General features: G+C 46.9%; 5 protein-coding genes across 5 annotated transcripts; 1 reads left to right on the top strand and 4 right to left on the bottom strand.

Moving 5' to 3' along the window:
* Nucleotides 1–1729: 1729 nt before the first annotated feature.
* Nucleotides 1730–3179, bottom strand: H6S33_003058 (uncharacterized protein; the record flags this gene model as incomplete). Its single annotated transcript, XM_044834406.1, has 9 exons — nt 1730–1934; nt 1988–2015; nt 2165–2203; nt 2386–2451; nt 2506–2566; nt 2628–2634; nt 2709–2778; nt 3047–3072; nt 3127–3179. 9 exons carry the CDS (start codon nt 3177–3179, stop codon nt 1730–1732), a joined length of 555 nt encoding a protein of 184 aa, XP_044692265.1.
* A 1324-nt stretch (nt 3180–4503) lies between these two features.
* H6S33_003059 (uncharacterized protein) lies at nt 4504–4674 on the bottom strand (the record flags this gene model as incomplete). Its single annotated transcript, XM_044834407.1, has 1 exon — nt 4504–4674. One exon carries the CDS (start codon nt 4672–4674, stop codon nt 4504–4506), a length of 171 nt encoding a protein of 56 aa, XP_044692266.1.
* Nucleotides 4675–7003: 2329 nt separating this feature from the next.
* On the top strand, nt 7004–9430 carry H6S33_003060 (uncharacterized protein; the record flags this gene model as incomplete). The annotated part of the gene is made up of 4 exons (XM_044834408.1): nt 7004–7111; nt 7264–8223; nt 8278–9278; nt 9364–9430. 4 exons carry the CDS (start codon nt 7004–7006, stop codon nt 9428–9430), a joined length of 2136 nt encoding a protein of 711 aa, XP_044692267.1.
* A 4283-nt stretch (nt 9431–13713) lies between these two features.
* H6S33_003061 (uncharacterized protein) lies at nt 13714–14763 on the bottom strand (the record flags this gene model as incomplete). The annotated part of the gene is made up of 1 exon (XM_044834409.1): nt 13714–14763. One exon carries the CDS (start codon nt 14761–14763, stop codon nt 13714–13716), a length of 1050 nt encoding a protein of 349 aa, XP_044692268.1.
* A 1477-nt stretch (nt 14764–16240) lies between these two features.
* Nucleotides 16241–18875, bottom strand: H6S33_003062 (uncharacterized protein; the record flags this gene model as incomplete). Its single annotated transcript, XM_044834410.1, has 12 exons — nt 16241–16267; nt 16337–16519; nt 16587–16610; nt 16683–16740; nt 17175–17204; nt 17266–17348; nt 17504–17577; nt 17719–17740; nt 18067–18082; nt 18152–18167; nt 18481–18565; nt 18642–18875. The coding sequence occupies 12 exons, from the start codon at nt 18873–18875 to the stop codon at nt 16241–16243; spliced, it is 852 nt and encodes a 283-aa protein (XP_044692269.1).
* Nucleotides 18876–20844: the final 1969 nt, after the last annotated feature.

Below are 20844 nucleotides of genomic sequence, written 5' to 3' on the forward strand. Positions count from 1 at the left end.
AAATGCGAAATCGCGGACCGATATCGCGACGAGTAAAGGGAAGAGGAAGAAGAAAAAAAAGCAAAATTCGGGACGCGTATACCCCAAGCCGTCAAGACATGCGGGTTCTCTCCTGAAATAGACGTACGGCTACATGCAACGGGTAACAAATACGGCTTAAGAGATTTCGATTTATCTAAAAGTACTTTCCTGGGCGGCATCACCATCATACGATTGATAATATATTATCACCTTGGCTCCCCTTTAGTCAATTAATGTCAACGGTTGAATAGGGAGGTGCAGTGTAATAAACACAAGAAGTGCGCAGGAACCCATTTCTCGGCCGATGTGACTCGCACGATACGAGGACAAAATGCTATGATCTCGGTGATTATGCCCCGCGTTGAACCGCTTGAGGGGTAATTATCAATCTCGGGATATTAAAGTTCGCTAAGTTGTTGCTAGGGAAAAGCCAAGTCCATGTGTGGAACCTGGCGAGATTGCCAAGGGAATTGTATCATGAGATATCACTCGTCACAATTATTAATGCTCGATGCCTCCCTATATCGGCTAGACAGTCGCTTGGCAACCAAGAGTTTAAGGGTCCACATTAAACGAGTGATCCCTCATGTAAGATTGTTAGGAGGGTTCTGTTTCGGATGAACCTATGGAGAGGTGGCTTTTCAGGGTGGCACTATCTATGTAAATACAACTGAAATTACTCAGTTGCCTATAAGAACATTTAACAATGCTTGAGCAAGCAAAACCCATGCATCTAAAATATACATTGTATGTACCTACATGTAGGCATAAAACAATCGTCTTCTAGGTTAGGGTTTAACAGCCCCCACGTTCCTGGGATCGTGCTGGCTTGCAGGGATCACACTCTCTCCGATGCAGCCAAGCCAAGCCTTTTCAACTCAACGTTTTCACGATCCCGGAACACGCCGGATCTGCTGGTTTTCCCGACCACTCCCCGTACCCTTGCTTCCAGAAGGCCAAGAAAGAAGAACGTTAACCAGACTACTAAGGTATCTAGCAATGTCTCACATGCCAGCTAAGTGTGTACCGTGTACGGTAGATGTTGGGTTTTTTGGCGTTGGAGCTAGCCGTCCTATGCATGTACCAGTACGGAGTTCTTCTCGGAGATGTGCGAGGACACACTATTCCGTGACTTGAACCAGTTCGTATGGGCGAGGAGGGAGACTCGCTCTGCATGTAGGTCACTGAATTCATCGACTGAGGAGTGCATGAAGTGTACCGGGGGCGGGCGATCTCTCTGTTTTTACTCTACTCTACTTTTCTGGGCATACATACATGTACTTGGCATATAATATCTTGATACCAGGGAATCTCTGTAGGTGACTTTACCTACTTTTGATTAAACCACTGCCGCTGCTACGTCACAGAGGGGGAGGTTTATATTGCGCTTCTAGAACAGAACATTGGCACAGCTGTTGCATTGCTCTGCTGATCTACTCGTGGTTATATAAGTTACCCTACGGCGGAGGCACTTAACTCAAGTTCAGATGGATCTCAACCACGCTGCACAAACAAAACACACCCATCCATGGCTAACCTTGCAAGCCCATACTCAAACGATACCTGAACCAGCGGATACAGTGCGTGACCCTGTAGCTGCAGAACAGAATCCCACGGTACCCATATATGCTCTCTTTCGTCATCATCCTTCTACTAGAAGATACATGTACTCAGCCTCAAAACGTCAACCCCTGCTACATACGACCTTTCATCTCGGAAACGCCTTCTGTTCCAAAACAGAAGTGACAACATGTCTTGCGATACCCGGCTCGGAAAAACCATGCGCATGAGTTAAGGTTATTCCGAGCTCTGCAGGACGGATTGACGTGTTGTTCTGTCCATCCGGAGGAGCACAGCTGCATGTAGGGGTGCTTATGCGAAGCATTCTGTCTCTTGATCCATTGTAGGAAAAACTAGATGATCAACCCGGAGAACAGTGATTCGGCCCTGAGTTAGGTATACATACGAAATACACTCGGGGCACCCGTTCGTGTCTCAAGTTACGGACGTTGTCCGGCTATCAGATAATCTGTATATGAGACAGCTACTTTTCCGACGCTAGCTATAGGCTAGTTTCTCCTTCCCCGGATAAATGCTTTTGCGGGGGAGGAAACCATGAAGGTTTCACTTCGGGGCGGTTTACGATATCTGTTACGGGAGTGTCCTCTTAATGGAATCTTAACTTTGCAATTTGATACTTAGAGTAAGCAAAACCTCTGAGAAACACTGTGGCTTTCTTACTACTCCATGACAAACCGAAGATTCCTTCCGAGTGAGTACAGGTTGTTTTAGGTATTAAGCTGAATGATTTTTCACAACGCCTTATAATAAGACACGTAGATCTCAAAATGGTTAGTTGCTTACATTGTATATAACTCATGTGATCTTTAAACGCATAACACATCGGTAGATGTATATAACGGCTGGTACCTAGCCACATGCCTTTAGTACATGTACTTGTTATGCATTTTATAGACCCCATACAGAACAAACGTAAACCGGCAGAGAGCGTAGGATAGTCTAGACTTCCGTGTCGATCTACCATCTACCCGCCTTCATACCTGCATGTCAATGAAAGTGGAGCAAGCTCAAAGTGCTTCTCTGACACCACATCTACCCAATTTCTTAGCCTTAACCGGTGGATACCCTCATGTGTACCGGATTTAACAACCGGCACATATACATACGCATGGAAGCTCCTGCTCCATCTATCACTCTCTCTCAAGGGAAGGATCATCACGCCAGTATCCCAAAAGACTTTTTTCGTGTTCTCTAAATCGACTTCCTCCCCCAGTCGGATTTATGCAGATGAATCGTCGTGAACATTCTGATCGACACACGATTGAAGGCCCGAGATCTCCGAGATTCCGGAGGTATATCCAGTCCAATCCAATCATGTACCGGCATCTGATTTTATCTTCTGCCCCCACCTCCTCTGCCATTTCTTAATTTCCACCGCCCTGAAGATCCTTCTGTAAACGCCACAATGCTGCATTGATCGATAGCGAGGAATATAGTAACTCACTGACCCAGGTCAATTCCTTTTGACGACTTAGGTAACAGTGAGTGGGGGTCCCGTCAAGCGTACACACTTGGAGTACGTACGCTTTTGTTTGAAAAAAGAAATTCTGTGTTGGCACCAAGACAACTTGGATCATGCAGTAACATTTCACCTATTACTCTACCAATTTAATGACTTTCCTTGGCCAGCACTCCCATATGTATTGCGTTTCTGTCAAGGAGGCTATGTCGTGCATGTCGACCAACTCAAAGTCGTCCTTGCCAGCGAAGAAGGCATGGAATGTAAGAGGTCGGGGAGAGGTCAAGTCAACAATTTAGTCCTCTGACTATCAATACCACACCTGGCATTAGTAGATAATTGCCAGGGGTAGCAACTGAGTACGTATACACACTTGTCTCGGCTATTTCCCAAATGTCATTACACCTTCCTCTGTAGTATCTGAACGCGTTACCGACTTTGAAGCTGCTCTTCATTGGCCAGGTGTCCCGAACCTTTCTTTTATTAGTTACCGTACGGCTGGTTTTCAGATTAGAAGTTTGTACGAAGGGTAAGCTTTGGAAAGCGAAAGAGAGGGCGGGTGTCGATCGGATCGAGACTCTGAGCTAAATGTAGTAATCAGATATTGGAGTTTGTAAACGAGATATTTATGATCTAAAACCTGACTCGTTTTATTATTTGTGTTAGACTCGACACATAATAACATCATCTTCACGACATACATATCTGTGCCCAGGGATTGAAAGTGGTGAATGACTGACCACGAGTCAGTATAGCAACTCGTGAGTGCAGTAAAATTCAGCTCCTGCATCGAGCACCAATGACGAAGAATAGTGGCGGCGTTGTGCGTCCCATGAAAAATATTCTTGTTTATCTGGCCTTGGAAATAATTTTTCTCAATATAGACTGCCGTCACACGATAGAATCTTTGCACGAACAGACCAGCTATGATTCTAACAACTTTATTGGCGCAGATCGTCTTATCAAGGCTGGAATGTCAGTGCGAGGGGCCAAGTTCCTAATATATTCCCATCAATATAGCTAGAGCACACACATTCATTCACTCAGATATGTGCTATGACGAGACCAATCGGCGATTGTTTTCTCACTTAAATATGATACTGCCTCTTCTGGAACCGCGCAGCCTGCAGGGACAGAACCAGAACCAGAATCTCGGGATTCTCTAGAATTAGAGTAGCTAATCTCGATGTTGACCGAGATATTATTGAGTATGATAAGTGGCAGGTATGTATATTTGCTCTTCTTCTCGGTAGCGGTGTACGGATAAAATCTAAGGGGATGTCTATATATATTCAGTAAACGGCCCGTAATTAAATCTATCCAGTCATATTTAAGAGTACGTGTACACGGGCCGACGGATCCCCAAATAAATGTAAAAGAGAAAGGATCGACATATAGGAAAAGTATTTTTACAAGGAAAGTAGGAAGCTAACCTAAAACTTTTAGTTGGCATAAAGATAATGTTGGCCAAATAAAAGTCCGTGTTTCGTTGACTGAGGTGAAATTCGACTGAAGGGCAGAGCCTGGGAGAGCTCGTCGAGGACCCGCATACATTTAGTGTTCATATGTGCCTTTTGGGAGCGATCCGGAGGAATGTGCCCGCCTTGCACCATGTTTTGAGCCCAAACTCGTAATATTTGTTCCTATCGGCCGTGACCTTTATGTGAGTGATAGTCTATGATCGACATTCGTTTTAATGCCCGCACTCGGACAATAATTTTCCTCTAATTTTGTGTGCATGGTTTCTGAATACCTTCCGATTCTTTGAAGCGGAGGTCGTGGGATGGAGGACGCGATAAACAAGCGGTGCAACCTTTCCCAACTCTAGTCCTCTTTAGAATCTATCTCTAAACAGTACCTATAGCATAAAGCCCCCGAAATCGCCGCGAAGCAGCAACAGCTTGAAGCACTGGTTCTATTTTGTGCGACGTTTCGATGCGGGTAGTATATAAACAGCCAGATCTGTAGAGATGAGTAATTCTGATGACTCAAGTTTGATAAAATGCCAAAAAAGCATAGTTGAAATGATAGTTAGCAAGTGTTGAACCCGACGAAAACAATCCCATCTTATAACGAGCTCGTTCTTATTCTCATAGGGAGCACCAGTGCTCAATAGTCATTCTTCCTAGGATTCAAAAGACCATCAGCCCTCAACTCAGCAAAGAGTTTCTACACTGATACTCGGAGATCAAGGGCTTTGTGATTCCGCTAAAATCCACAATTTCCATCATAATTGGCCTGTATGCCTGGATGGAAACCAACGAATCATCTCCACCCCTTTCTCTTTTCTTTCGTTTGCAAGATCTCCGTCTCTGTGACTGATTCTCTATTCCAGCGACGAATCTTTATTGTCGATAGACAATTGATAGAAGGTTATAGATAGAAAAGATCTAGAGTATGTATGCTCCTGGCTTTTGTGATACTGATTTCCCTTCCAACGAAGCTTGTGGCCAATCAAGTATCGATAAATTTAAGCCGAGCTGACGCTTGAGAAGAAACGTGAAAGACATTGCAACTTCAACTTGATATTCGCTTTGAACTTGGCGGTTTACAACTGATTTCTTGATATTAGGGGAACAGCCGTAAATTCTGTGGGGAGAAATTAAGGTTGGAGGAGTAAAGTGTTGTAGGTGCATTGGTCGAAAGCCCTTTGAAGACCTAAAAGGTTCACCTGAAAACACTTACACACATCCTAGTCTCAGTTAGCACGCTTTCAAGCTTTGCCACATGTCACTAACAGGGTCAACAAACGTTTTGGTGAACGTTTTTTTGTTTTGTTTTGCACCTCAAGAGTCAAGAAGTCCGTGCCCTTGTGGAGTGGAAAATCGTTTTTCCACCAGCGGATGATCCGTACATACCCATGACACGCTTGTCAATCGTTTCGGTTGGCGTAACCACGCTCCACGCTATGCCGTTATGGGCGGCGCAGTTCGAATGACGCAATTTGTCGTTTGTTTCTCCTTCCTTTCTTTTTTCCGTTGAGTTGTGTGTGTTGTGTGGATTCTTGAGGGGCGATGGGCATGGAGCAAGGCAAAGGAGTGCTTGTATTAAGTGCGGAATGCGCAAGGTCTGGAATTTGCGCGCAGGTTTCGGCTTGGAGATTCTTCGTAACATATCGTAACGTAACGCTCCAAGGTAAAAATAGGGACGCTATACAACTAATTGGCTGAACAAGAAATGGAAATAACCTCCAAGATAAACTATTCTCATTTCCTCTGTGAAGATTGTAAAGTACCAAGTCAGTGAGTAAAAGAAAGCCCCATCATTATAATGATTGACAAGGAGTCTTGGCGTTGCGGGACATTGTTGTGACAGCCTGCTGCGACGCCACTCGCCGCATCGACTCAAACACCGCGTCCGCCGCCCATCACGGTGTAATACTGTGCAGTCAGCCTTTGCCCACCCACGACGGTACACAAGACGAACACCAAGACGACAACGACTACTCAACCACCACCACCACCACCACCACCACCACCACCACCAACAACTCCTCCCCGCCGCCGCCCGAAAACAGCACACTCGCGCACCTCATCTCATCGCACGCTTTGACACTCTGCTGCACCAAGCTGTGGATCCCACAACCCCACAACCCCACAACCCCTCCCCCACTTCAAGATAACTAGCATATAAATAATATAAAGATAACCTCGTCGGTATGTACGCACATACACTTTTCTTGTCCCTTATCGCCATCACTCTATCTCGTGGTGCTCGTTTGACGTTGCCGTGCTGCTGCTGCCGATATCGGTGCTACTGCACTTGGTCTGCATCCCTTCGCATAAAGTGGCCTTATCCTAGCTATGAATTGAGAGTCACGAGTTATGCAAAGCCCACTAACCCATGCACTACGACCACAGAGACACACGTTGAGCCCCCCCAAGAAGCATCAACTTCTTCCCCTCCCCTCTCCCATCAATAGGCAACGGTTGCGTACCTGCGATGCCACCTTCGACTAACCGTCGGACTCGGGCTCGGCGCGCCGGTTCTACGCCAGATCATGAAATGCCAGATTCTTCTCCATCGCGACCGCGGAACAAGAGACGCAAGGTATTCACTTTCACTACCCCACGTTTCAACCTGCCGATCAAACTAAACGGATCACCATGATCTTCATCCTCAAACAAACAAAATACCTGTAACCTGGTGTGAGACAATGATAATGACGTACTGGTTCATATTGACTGACAATCTACCCATAGGTTCAGGAACCGCAAGAGATCCAGGAAACCACCCCTCTCTTACAAACCGACCATGTAAATGCCGTTATTGCATCTTTGGCGATGCCAGATCCCAATCCAATGGTGGCTCTCCAACACGCCAATGATGAGAACTTCCGCCAAAATACTCAAGGAATAACTGCGTATGCAAAAGTTGCTGGTGCTACGTGGACCTACTATGTAAAGGAATTGGTTATCCGCATTGGCCGTCCGCCAGATGTTCGTGCCATCGGTGCTGGCGCCGCTGGGTCACCTACACCTCCCCCTCATGCGAAACCTGATGAGGTTGTCCATATCGACTTGGGACCAAGCAAGTTGGTATCAAGGAACCACGCTACAATTAGTTATGATCAAAACGGATACAGTTGGCGATTGCAAGTAATTGGAAGGAATGGACTTAAAGTGGATGACGAGTGTTACAAAAAGGACTCGACGATAGTACTCCGCAGTGGGAATATCATTGAAATTGGTGGTGTGCAGATGATGTTTGTTCTTCCAGACACTGCTATCAATATCGCCCCATCAGTTCTCCGTCGTTTAAAAGTGCTGCAATTCCCCCTCGAGGACGATCCAACACCCCTTCCAACACAGACAAATGAATCCTGTTATGACACTTCGGCGTTATCTTCTTCTCAAAATGCCAGGCCTTCGTCATCCCAGCTGGTGTTGCCGTCGATTTCGACTGATCCAGTCTCGATGCCTGATATTATGGTCAAGCGGGAGAATATTCCATCATACCATCGCGGCCTTGTTCTTGAGAGTACTGAAGATGTCGATTATGCAAGTGACGCGATGAAAGATGTTAAGCCGCCCTTTAGTTATGCCTTAATGATTGCACAAGCGATCCTCTCAAGTGAGGGAGAACAATTGACTTTGTCGAGTATTTACCACCATATTCAGGATAAATATGCATTTTATCGTCATTCAAATACGGGTTGGCAGGTCAGTTATATCATTATCCTCAATAAAGTCGGCGTACTAAATATAATTATATAGAATTCAATTCGTCATAATCTATCACTCAACAAAGCCTTTAGGAAAATCCCTCGTCGTACCGACGAGCCGGGCAAAGGGATGAAATGGGAGCTTCTTCCAGAACATCGTGATGAATACATAAAGAAGCTCCAAAAACCACCCAAAGCTGGGCCTGGTCGCCAGAATTCTGTTCCAAATTCACCATCCTCTCCTAAACCTAATCTAAATGTAAAGACCGCCTCGTCGCAATTGCAGCAATCAATAGGGCAACCACTTGCCCAGAGTTCTTCCCAAGGATTGAGACTTGAAGACTCCCAGGATCTTAATATGAAGTATCCCACTATCAAACGATCTCCACGATCTGTCACGCCTCCGCCCATCACCTCATATCGTGTTGCACCACTTGAAGCGTATACCCCAGATCGCGGGTCCAGGCTGCCAACTCTTCCGGCTCTTCGCAGTCTTGATAAGCCACTAGTTGACACCAAAGACTCACATCATACCCGCCGTGCGAGTCTTATACAGCCCGCAAACATAAACGAGATGATTTCATCAGCGCAAAACCATCATCATCATGATTCACCGGTTCGCGGGGACGTCAATTATATACCACCATCTCCGTCACAAAACTCTCAGTATGCCGATGATAATCCAGCAGTGACCGCCATGACTCCCGCACCTCAGAGGCAGCACCCACGTCTCGCACCTCCTTCTACTGGACAGCTTCCCAGTTCATACCTGCCCACGAGCTCTCCGGCGCCGTTCTGGAAGTATATACATTTCGGATCGACGCCAGCTAAACCCAGCGACTATAGTCCTCTGAAGGACCTGCACAGTTCCTCGCCGCCGCCTGCTGTTGGGCGGGATGATAAGGAGCATCGTGTTAGGGAGCTGGCAAGTCCGTTGAAGGAAAGAGGAAAAGGATTCCGGCTGGGAGCTGGACCTCAGCTTGTACCTGATTTGAAGGAAGAGGATGAAGATGAAGATGGCATGGGTGATTTGCACGGCATTGATTTGACACGGTATGTTGCGACTTTTCGTATTTTTTTTTTGGCACAGACCCCGATGGATAGCAAAACTGATCAGTGGGATATTACGTACGTACAGAGGTTTTGAAAAGATTGGCAAATTCCACATGAATGGGCGAATAGCCGAGAGTGATTGGGGTGCATAGAAAACTGACAGATCTTAAATGGTTTGTGGTGGCCTATATTGTTAGATGCATTAACAGTTGGTGTTCCTCGAATACGGCTCGAGAGATTCATGAACCTTTACCGCAATCGGGCGTCGTAACAAAATATCCGGTGAATGTTCATTGCTTCTCGAGCCTCCCTACCCATTCTCAAGGTTTAGCGGTTCATATCGCTATCCAAGGAAAGGCGTAGAAAACCGCTTTCTTGCCTTCGCTCTTTCTTAGAGTTGGGGGATTATATATTTTTACTTATTCATACCTATTTATGTAGGTTGTAGTTTGGACTTTCCTTCTGGACATTTTCCTTCTTTATTCTGAGTAGGGTTGAATACGGCGTTATCATGCGGGGGGGAACGAAAAAAAAAACCGGATTTGTTGTCTGTCATACCGTTCCAATTTTGAGCTGGTTTCTCTTCTAGTCGATTTCAAGTTAACTTATACCACTGTCCATTCCTTACTATACCACAGTTCTTTTCTTACTATACCACAGTTCATTCCTTACTTACTTTCTTTTATATCTTTACTCGGTGGTAGGCTTTAACTATTGACCCTATAGTCTCTAGTTCTTCTATTTACGCTACTTTCTACTCTACCAGTTAACGATTGTATGAATAACTTTTGTTTCGGGGAACTTTTTTGCCCCATGTTGATCATTCTCTATCTTTTTATCGGTATCTACGGTTTGTTTTTTTGGGTTTCAGGGGACCGGGGTTGCATGGTATTGGGTCTTCTATCTTTGTCTTCTTTTTCTTGTCTGCCCGTGTATCTCTGGGGAAAAAAGGAAATGGAAAAGGAAAAATCTTAGGGTGCCTACCTCTGGCTGCCTCTGAGTTTCCGGAGTAGGCGGGTGAAAGTTCCAGGGAACTCTACCGTCTCGTTTCAATCAATTCATCGTCTCGTCTCGTCTTGTCCCGTCTCGTCTAGCAAGAAAAATAAAACAAAAAAAACGAATGCTCTAGTGAAGTATGTAAAAATAACAACCATGGGGTGCATATGCAGCGAATTTAGTGGGGGGGGGGGGAGTTTTTCCGGGCATGAGGAAATGGAGGGTGGGGAGGTGGGGATGCGAGATACGATGTAGAATGGATGTATGTAGGATGTATGTAGGATGTATGTAGGCACAGAGAACAGAACATGCCCATGGTAGATGGAAGTGATATGATGTGACCAGGAGTCTGGATGACGATGTGATATCAGCACTTGTCGTCTGTAGTTGTTGTCGGTTCTGATTGGATCGTGGGAGAGCGGTTTTTTTTTTTGTTTTTTCGTCAAGATCATCTGGTTATCTAGATAGCATAGAGTTTGTGCGATGTGACACAACTGCTTTTCTTCTGCTGGGCAATTGGATCGTGGATCGTGGAACGTCTGTTCTTGCCCCTTCCCTTGGTACATGTAGTTACGCATGTGTGTATGTAGAAGGGATTAGAGAATTTAGAGTAGAGTGCTATGCATGGTGGAAGGACGATGAGTGAGTGGATAATGTACTCTACTTCGCCTCGATATATCACCTCGATATATGCGTGTACCTGTCTGCTCTATCCCACTGTCAAGATGGCCTTTGCACTTCGAGATGTGAAATCTAGCTCTCCCTACTAGAACCGTATGTATGTATTTCCGCCCGGGACGGGGGGACCACTTCAACACATCACCACTTACCACATCTACGCGCACCCCATATTTCTAGCTAGTTAGTCTATCGACAAGTTAAAGGTTCATCCCATGTATGTACCTACATAGACTCCGAACAGAAAGAAAAAAAGAACCTGCGTTATTTCCCTCACCTCCCACCTCCACCCCCCCCCCCCGGGGGGCCGGGATACTAGACGTAACGATATCAATCGCTCTCCCCCATTCCACCTGGCCCGATTGCGAATCAGACCGGAAGACTTTTAGATTAGCTCGTAGCGTGACAGGTAGTTAGGTACTTCTTTATCTCCGCCGGGGGTAGGAGGAAGGATTGTGGGTTGGAGTACCCCGGACGGACGGGCGGGTGGATATCGTGGAGTGAGAGAGGCTAGAGAATCGGGTCTGTGGTTCTTTTTTATTTTATTTTTCCGCATTTTGGCTTGCTGGCTAGTGAGGGAGCTCGAGGTTGTTTGTTTGTCTATTTTGGAGCGGCCGGGTGAGGCTGATACCGCTGATGAATGAGGGTGAGGGTGGGCGTGAGAGGATCATATCGATGGACCGCGGTCATAGAGCAGGTGGAGTGGCAGAGTCAGTCTGTGCTTTTTGCACGTGTAGTTCCAGTTCAGCCAGAGGAAGTTTCAGGGGGTCTGGTAATATCTATCATCTACCGTTCGGCCCAACGCAAGCACGGAGAAACAAGTGGGGGGGCGTGAGGATTAAGAGGGGGTTGTGAATATTGTGTGTGTCTCTCTGGATGTGTGTACCTGTGTGAAAGCTTAGACCACTCAGTCCAGTTCAGTGGGGGGAACAGCTAGCTCTAGAATAGGAATTCCGGGCGCTTGTGGTTGTGCTTGTGGACTCTCAGATCTTCTCTCTCTACGACTACATGGAAGTACTTACATCTTACTTACTTACGTATATACTCTAGAACCAGAACACCCACCCACCCCCCCGCTCCCTCTAAGACCGGGGAACTGGGGCCGGAATTATGTACTCGCTGGTGGGAAGAAAATGTGGGTTATTTTTTTGGTGTTAGTTGTGTGTGGTGGTGGGGGATATTTTGGGGCGCCGTCTAGTGAGTGCGGGTGCGGGTTTGGCTGATGCTTGCTTGTGTTTTTAGTGAGTGGTTGTGGTTCAATTGTGGTTGTGGAAGAGAGGTGAGGTGCAAGACGATGGGCTACATGTGGTTAGGGAAGGGGTGCGTGCGATGGGGACGGGCTGTGAATGCTTGGTTTCAATCTGGCGCTGTCTGTCTCTCCCTCTCTACGCGGTACTCACTTACCTCACTGCCTGCGCATGCTGATCTGCTCTTCTCTCTATCTATCTACTTTGTAACGTAACCACAATGTTACGCTAGCCCCCAAATATGTATGTGTGTATTTCCTATGTACAGTCCCTCTCTACTCACACTTGTACCAGCTATGTACCACCCCCATTGCTGTACTCACACCCCCTCGCTAGTAGATTACGAAACGAAAACCACGGGTTAATATATCACAATGGAATAATAAAAAGAGCCAGAAGCTAGAGTAAAATTTACGGAATACAGCGGGGTTTATTTCAACCTAGCTATTATCTACCTATTGCACTTTCTACACACATACACGTGAAGAAGGGTTGGGCGGCCGGCCGGCGCAGGTTTTTTGGGGGGGGGGGTCGATGTCTCAATTAATATAATACCCAAATCCCGAAGGTCGGTTTCAGAGCCCGGAATCGATATCTCTGACAGATGCTTTGCTCTGCTTTGTTGATCTAGAGTAGGCAGACAGCCAACGTAGTTCCGGAAAATTACCTGGCGCGTGGGCGGCAATGTGAGACAAACACGGTCGTGGGTTGCGGATCATGGGGTATCACTCGTTGCCAATTTTGCGTTGCTAGTTGCTGTTGCTATGTTGATCATGAGTGGCGGCGGTGTCGATTATTTGGTCAACAGGTACGTCTAGTCACTTTTCCCTGGCCGAAGGCTTCCAACTGCCATCATAACTTCACTTCAGGTCTTTTCAGCCCTTCACTGCTCATCACCCTCACTCTGACTGATTGCACACCCGCAAAGCAGCACCTTGGGGGTGAACTTTTCTTTCTTTCTTTTCTTGGAAGAGGGAGGGGGAGCGGAATACCTTACCACACCACACCACATCACACCACACCAGACGCGGAACCATACATGTACTCTATCCATATCATGGCCAAGGGATTTGCTTTATTTCTTTCTTTCAGGCTCTCAAAAGCAATCATCTTTGGATTCATTTCCTTTCTCTCTCCTTCTCTCCCTCCCGATATTGCTGCTGTGGATGATGTGAAGAGGGGGGTAGTAACAATGAAATAGATACAAAAATCATGGATCATCATGGAACCAAAAAAATGGACCACTACTGCCTGACTCAAACTCCGAGTAATAACAGGTAATCTGAAAGCTACACAAGCTTATAAAAATGTAAACAAAAAAAAACAAAAAACCCACGCTCCCATAAGAAACGCCCCCCTACTCCATAAAGATAAAATACACAATGATATGGTAAACAGCAGGCTAACTAAAAACAAAAAAAAACAAATACACCAAACCAAAACGCCTGCCCTGGTTTACATTTCACGACTCCGTAAAGAATATATAAAAAAACAATGAGGAGGAAGCGGAGAGCCTATGCGGAAATATTACCGCCACTAGACTGGCACCGTATCCGTTTGGCCGCCGGATGGCTCGAGTGCTCGACGAGAAGGAGGTTGCTGTCAGAACTCCGGCGCTTCAGGGAGAATGTCTTGTTGAATGGCGGCTGTGCGAGGATAATGCACGCGGTTGTTATCGCCGCACTCTTGGCTGCTGTTGTCGCCGCCGCCGCCTTTGTATCAACAACTTTCTCGGCCATTCTTCCTCCAGTCGCCGTTGCGGTCACTGGCTCCACCTTTACCGCCGCATTCCCTCCAGTCTCTGACTCCGACTCCGACCCCGACTCTGTCTCTATTTCCATATTCCTCACCGTTTCCTTCTTCTCAAACCTTTCTCGCTCCTCTTCCTCCTCATCCTCCTCGTCCTGCCTCACTAAGCCTGTAACATCATCCTCAATCTCGTCTGCTCTAACCTCCAATTCGTTTAATCTCCCCTCAAACTCAACCCCAATCCTTTCTGCGCCGCTCAACCGCTCTTCGGCCTCGTCCATCCGTTCTAGCAACTCATCAACCTTCTCGTCGATCCCGCGCAGCCCATATACAACCTCCTTCATCTCGGGCCCCGACTGTAGCCGTGACTGTGACTCCCTCTTCAACTCTCGCTCCCGCTGTGCCTCGAGCTCCTGCTCTAGCTGCGATATCCGCTTCATCAGGCTTGCAACTGCGCCCATTGTCAACACACTGCTCGGGCTGCTAGGTGCTGGAGGTGCCGGGGTTGGTGCAGGAGGGGCAGTAGTAGTACTCTGTTGCGGCGTACTTGAATGATAGCAGGCATGGTGCCCACAAGCGCACAGGTCGGGTGTGTGCGGGTTTGGCCAGTAACTACGGCACTGGCAGCGCACTGATTGGGCCGCGTTGAAGACGAAAGGTGGAAGGGGGTCCGCGCAGTAGACAACAAAGCCGCAGTCACCAGTGGGAAGCATACGGCGTGGCATGTGGGTGATTGGGTAGGCCGGGAAGGGTGCGGGCACTGGTGCGCGGTGCGGTAGGTGGTAATGGGGATTGATTGTATTTAGAGTGTTCATCTTTGCGGTGAGTATGTATTGTGAAGCTTAGGTGAAGTGAAGTAAAGTGCTAATGTGTTGCAGGTAGGTAGATATATGAGTATGTGAGGTGAGGTAGGTATGGCAATGTGTATCCAGGTAGGTGAGTGGGTGGGCCGGTTCTTATATTTATCGATATGAGGTTGATATATATATATCCCAACACAGAATAATAGTCTTATACTGACTCGACTGAATAACTGACTGACTGACTCGAGTTGGTATTTTGATGTAATATTTATCTCCTCGATCTTGGGTTCAGGCTCAGGGTTCCCTCCTCCGGGTATTTATCTTGGGGCTCTAGGTCTTTATCTCCCTTGCTTTGGGCTGAACAAACTGATAGATAGACCAACTAGGTCCTGAAAACCAAAAAACCAAAAACAAGGGATGAGAGGCGGGGGAGGGAGAGGGAGGTAAGATATAATAGTACCTGCTCTCCATCTCTCCCCACCATACAATTACATTAGGATTGGATAGGATAGAAAAGATGTGGGGACCCCTTCTTAGATCACGGAAGATAGGCTAGGTAGGAAGGTAGGTGTGTAGTACTCTCGGGAAATGGTGGGTACTACCTACAGTTACCACCCTACACTCCATAGGGTCCTAATACAGCATCATCTATCCTAGCGTGGGGAAAAATGTCACATACTCTAGATGATGGTGGGCGACAAAATGCAAATCCCATAAGCCAGGAGTATGGTACCGCTGTATTTGTGAATATTCGTTGCGCCTCAGCAGGGGTATAAGCCAACCAGAGGCAGTATTTGGACGTCAATATGCAAGTTTTTGTAGAAAATACCCCTGCTGCAGCGCAACGAATTTTCTCAAATACTGCGGTAGGTAGGAAGCTCAATATTATCATCATGCAGTACTTACTCGCGCGAGTAGAAGCAAAGAAAAAGACCAGCTAGAACCGGACTGGACCCCCCCCTCGGGCTGTAAATTATTTTTTTTCCGCCTGCTATTCGGAATGTCGTAAAAGAATGTGGAAGTGACCCCCATGCGGGCCAACCCACCCGCAACCACCACCCACCACCGTAACGGGACGACCCGTGGGGCGACCACAGCAAACTAGAGCAGAGAGAAAAAAAAACAAGAACGAGACACAGAAACTCAGGATGGGCTAGCTAAGGCAAGGGAGCGGCGAGAGTACATAGAGTAGTAGGACTCATCCCACGTCAAAACCTGAGTTTGTCGGATTCGACTTTTGCTTTTTTGCTTCCCCTTCCTTTCTTCGTTTCTCTACTACAGAGGTATCCAGACCCAACTAACTAACCCAGATACTAGTTACATGTAACCTAACCCAATTTCCCCAACCCGACACCCCAAATAACCAATCTCCAACATGCCTAATGATGTAAACATCTCTGGCAGCCAAGAGGCGGGCCCGGGAAGGATCTCAGATTAGATCAAGTCGTTATGATCTCTCCTTCCCTCGATGCGTACGTGGGAGGTTAGGTTACATAAGTTCGAGGTGAGTACCTACCTACATGAGAGAAAATGTGGTTTCGGGGTTAGAATAAAATAATCTCTCTAGGTACATACATACACGTACATAATGGTACTGGGGGGCGCGGTCTCCTTCCCTTTTCCCACAACTGCCGTATTGGATTGGCTGCGATAAGGGAAAAGGAAGATTGGGGGAGAGGGTCCCCCCCATCCATGATCTCCCTCTTTCTCCACACCCCCCCCCCCCCCCCCCCTTGGGTTCCCTTCTCTCTTCATCCTGGCTGGATTCCTTTGTGCGGGAGGTGAGCAAGAAAAAAATATCCCGTAGGTAGAAGGAAAAGGAAAAACGGTGGTACATGGAATGTGCGAATCAACAGTTGCTAAGGGTACGAATCAACCTATGATCGACTGGTGAAACTACCACTATGGAAACAATCGCAGTGGATGGTTACTTTTGGGATCATCAAATCAACCTCCATGTAGGTAGAATAACCACATAGGTACTTGTCTCTACACGCCCCCTACAACACAATCCACAAGGAGTCCTCCCAGTTCTCGCGTGGCCGCAGAAATGAATGCAATCGAATGCTCGATTTAACAGAGTTGTCCCATCGTATGTACATACGTACACGGGGAGCCCACTTTTAGAGTAGCATACCCGCCAGATACCTCGTGGAGATTGATTGATTACTAAAACCGCTCTGTAATTCTCCTAACGTATCGGCGTGTGCGCGTCACTGGTAGGCACCTAGATATGAGACCCCTAGAATCTTCGTTTCCTTCGTTGGATCTATATTTCTCCCCCCATATTCTTTTTTTCTTGGGGGGGGGGGATGGCTCAAATAATAATCATTTATTTATTCACCAGTGGGTGGTTCGCCCGCTCCGCCAGTCGGCTTGCTGGGGAAAGTTTGGACCTTGCACCTCTAACTGAAAACGGTTACCGACTAGAATTGTTGTGTTGTGTGGGGGATCTTCAAGGGACGCCGTTGGATTAGTAGGGGGGTGGGAAATGGGGGTTGTTGACGTTGGAACCTTGTTAGGGTCTGGTCAGGGATGAGATCACGGGCAACGGGGAGAAAGTCGAGGTTCTCAAGAGCGAGCTTCATGTCGACTTTCTAGAGCAAGCGACTTGGTGGTTAGAAACGGCTATATGGGGTAAGAGAAATGTGCAAGCCAAAGACCCTTCATTTCCTTCGTCTACGTGTGCTTTGGGCAGGATCTGTGAAGGGGACGAAAATATGTGCCGTGGGATCTCATACATCCTACTCACATAGAGCGCGATGAAGTTCCTTGAACTGTCTTTGTGTATCCAGCTTTGTCCTAGGTGAAAGACTGTAGTCATATCTTGGACCAATTAGCTTACGCATACGCATAAATGTCTCCGGGACGCATATGCAAACAATTGCTTGATCTCATTTGTCGAAATTATCGGCATCCAACTACTATTTAGATACCTGTAGGTGATATTTTGGACAGAGATTATACCAAATGTCCCATTGCTTCGATCCTGCTCGTATCAGATTGGAATTGGAATTAGAATAATGTTCACTCGGATACCCGGCCCTAGAATAAGGAGGAAAGAAGGACTCGGATAATTGTTTGGGGGTACCCTCACTTGCGTTGCGATTCCCCGATCCTTGAGACCAGTGCGTGGGAGCTTAACGGGTTGCCACAGGGATAGAAACCAAATGGGGCCATCTTATCTTCAAGATAAATAGCCTGATCCTTAAACTACATGTACCCACAAGCAAACGACGGGTGTAAAACGGCGTGGGGCGCTGGACGAAGGGGGGGGGGGGGGGCAATACAATACAGAGTATGTAGTACGAGTACGTATTTGTATGACGGCCTGGACTGGTAAAACACCAATTCATCTGAATTCTGGCCAGCTCGTCGTCGGATTTCAATTGTCGCCTACCTTGGATCCGACTTGACTAGAAGGAATCAATCAACACAAAACCTCGGATCTAGGACCGATATAGCTAGATGGGTGGCAGTTTAGAAGCCCATATGATATCATCTTCAAACCACTCTATGTTAATTATTTAAGTTCCCGAACTGCCTAGCTGAATGATCATTGCAAATCATTAGAGATTCCGATATAAAGCAGTAGTCAGCGGGCACTTGACCTGTAGTTCTTCAGGGCGGAAATAAAAGAAAAAGTAACATTAAACTTCGCCTGGCCACATGGTCTTTCCGTCCAGTTTAAAAGTCCGATCTAATCCGATCAGTACGATAAACACCCACCACACTCGATCTCTCGTCCAAGAGAAGGCGCAAGGGGTCCCATAATCCTTATTGTTGGATGTCTCGGTGGCTGCAAAGAAGGTACCTATCTCATACGCGTGAGAGACGGTCAAAGTGTATGAAGGGAAGAAACATAGAAGCAAAAAAGAAAGAAGAAAGACCTGCACGTCAGCCGGCACACACATTCGAATTGTCCTCCCGTACCGTCCGTTCACTTCCTTTCGTACCGCCAGTTTCCCCCCTCGCTTCCCTGTCCTAGCAAAAGAAACAGTCTTTATTTTCTTTTGGTCCCGCAAGAGTTTGGGGGTAGTGAAATGTCTAGAAAGGGTGAAGCTTTGTGCTGGTTGTCGGCTGGCTACCAACAGAAACCCGACCTTTGTGACGTATTCATCCATTGGCCTTGGTTTGTGGGGTGACATGTTTGGCCGATGGGTTACTACACGGCGAGTGATTTCGTGTGACTACCAGGTAACACCCCACTGTCGGCATTTATGTTGACCGCGATATACAGGTCTAGCCAGCCGTACTCGCCTCCACTCCATCGGTATTTTCGAGTGGATAGATATCTAAAAGACATGACTATCTGAAATTAGAGGGTAGGAGTTTAATGAGCCGAGCCCTAACATAACCTGCGTTGGACATGATACTACACAGACGCCCAATAGAGAGAGCTGTGTGAATTGCCAATGAACTTTACTATTCCTATCGGCCAAAAGCGTATCCCAACGGAACGTAGCATGATCAGCTGTTCATGTAGAATGAAGAGAGAACAGAATTACTGGCTGGTTTTTCACGTTAGCATGTCATTCACGTATTATTTGGGGGGAAGGCAGAAGAAAAAGGAAAGGGAAAGGCAGGAAAGGAAAGGAAAGGAAATATGTTTATTTGTTTGTCTGCCTACCTGACACCCCCCGCGGTTCATGTTCAAGCATCCCCACGCAATTGCACAAATCAAAGAATCTGCCGGCATGTAGCTGTGGGCTATATTCCTCTCATGAAGGATTGGCTTCTCAGGTACTGTTGATGCTCCAACTCTCGGGGTTAACAAGCTCGGGGAGCGGGTATGGATTAATTCTGATTGGAGTATTCCTCTGACAACTCTATGTTAGTAGATGGCTTGTGACACATACCCTTAACCAAACTCCCCACAGTGTCCTCCATGGCGTGTAACTTACTCCACACGGTATACGCACCCCACTCCACCATCATCATCTGCTTTCTCTTCATCATCATCTTCAAAGCAGTGTACATGAACTGGAGCTCCAATCACACATCTGCAGTTGAGCTACTCTATCATCGATACGTCTCCGCCTATCTGCCTAGAGCCTGATTGCTTCTAGCTATCAATCTCCATATGCTCTCAATTACTCCGTGGGTGGGGATCTAGAGCCTTCCTGTTGGCCGCACTTCGCACGTGTTACCTCGCTCGCATATTTAGAGTTGCATGCTCCATAAAAGGCAAGAGAGGAGGCCTACATACGACCGCACACCTGCCTTCAACAAAAGCTTATCATCCATGAGATCAGCCGAGAATACAGGTTTGAGTCTGACGATTATGTAACCCGCTTCTTCGTCGAGGGCCCTCCCCACGAGCCAGCGTAAGGAAAGACCGGCAACGCCCAAACGGTTAATACGTAAACTTTCAATGAAAATCTAAATGTCCCGCTTTATAAAAAAACGATTCAATTGACTTATATCTACATGTATCTACACAAGGATTCATGCACGGTTGTCCTGGCTCTGGTAAATACCATGATACATGTTGATACCGCTTTAATTGGGCAAACATGTTTTTGAGTCTGATATATTTGAGAAACAAGGCTATTCCCTTTGAAATTTGCGCGGGATTGCGTATCGTTGCAAAAAGTCTTAAATTGGTGGTAGCCTTGTGCGAGATCAATCCCAACAGCCAAAGCTCTCGGCTACAGTCGTGGTTTTTCTCATCAAAAAAAAATTCTTCAGGCTTGTGGGGGTAGAAGTGGAGTTATCTCTGGCCAGACTTGGACGCCTCAAAATAACTCGCTGCTGTCATCGCCGTTACGACAAAATATTAAATCAAATCAATAAAAAAGAGAGCGGGGTGCTGGCATGGCGGTGGCGAATAACCCATGACCAGCCCAGTAAATCTCTTCTTCCTAGACTTACAACTCGTCCCACGAAAACTCCAACGACGATAGCCGTTTGAGGTAGGCCCGGAAGGAGTGGGGGCGGTGTTTTGTGATGCGTATTCGTTCATCATGCACCGGTGGTACTCATACCAGGCAGTCGATATGCATACTGAATTAACCCTAACCCCCACCCACCCGGTTTTGGTAAACATCCCGTTCATGTACGCACATGTACTCCGGGATTACTACACAGATG

This window comes from Morchella sextelata, assembly GCF_020137385.1.
Source record: "Morchella sextelata strain SCLS chromosome Unknown scls_14, whole genome shotgun sequence".
Taxonomy (NCBI): domain Eukaryota; kingdom Fungi; phylum Ascomycota; class Pezizomycetes; order Pezizales; family Morchellaceae; genus Morchella; species Morchella sextelata.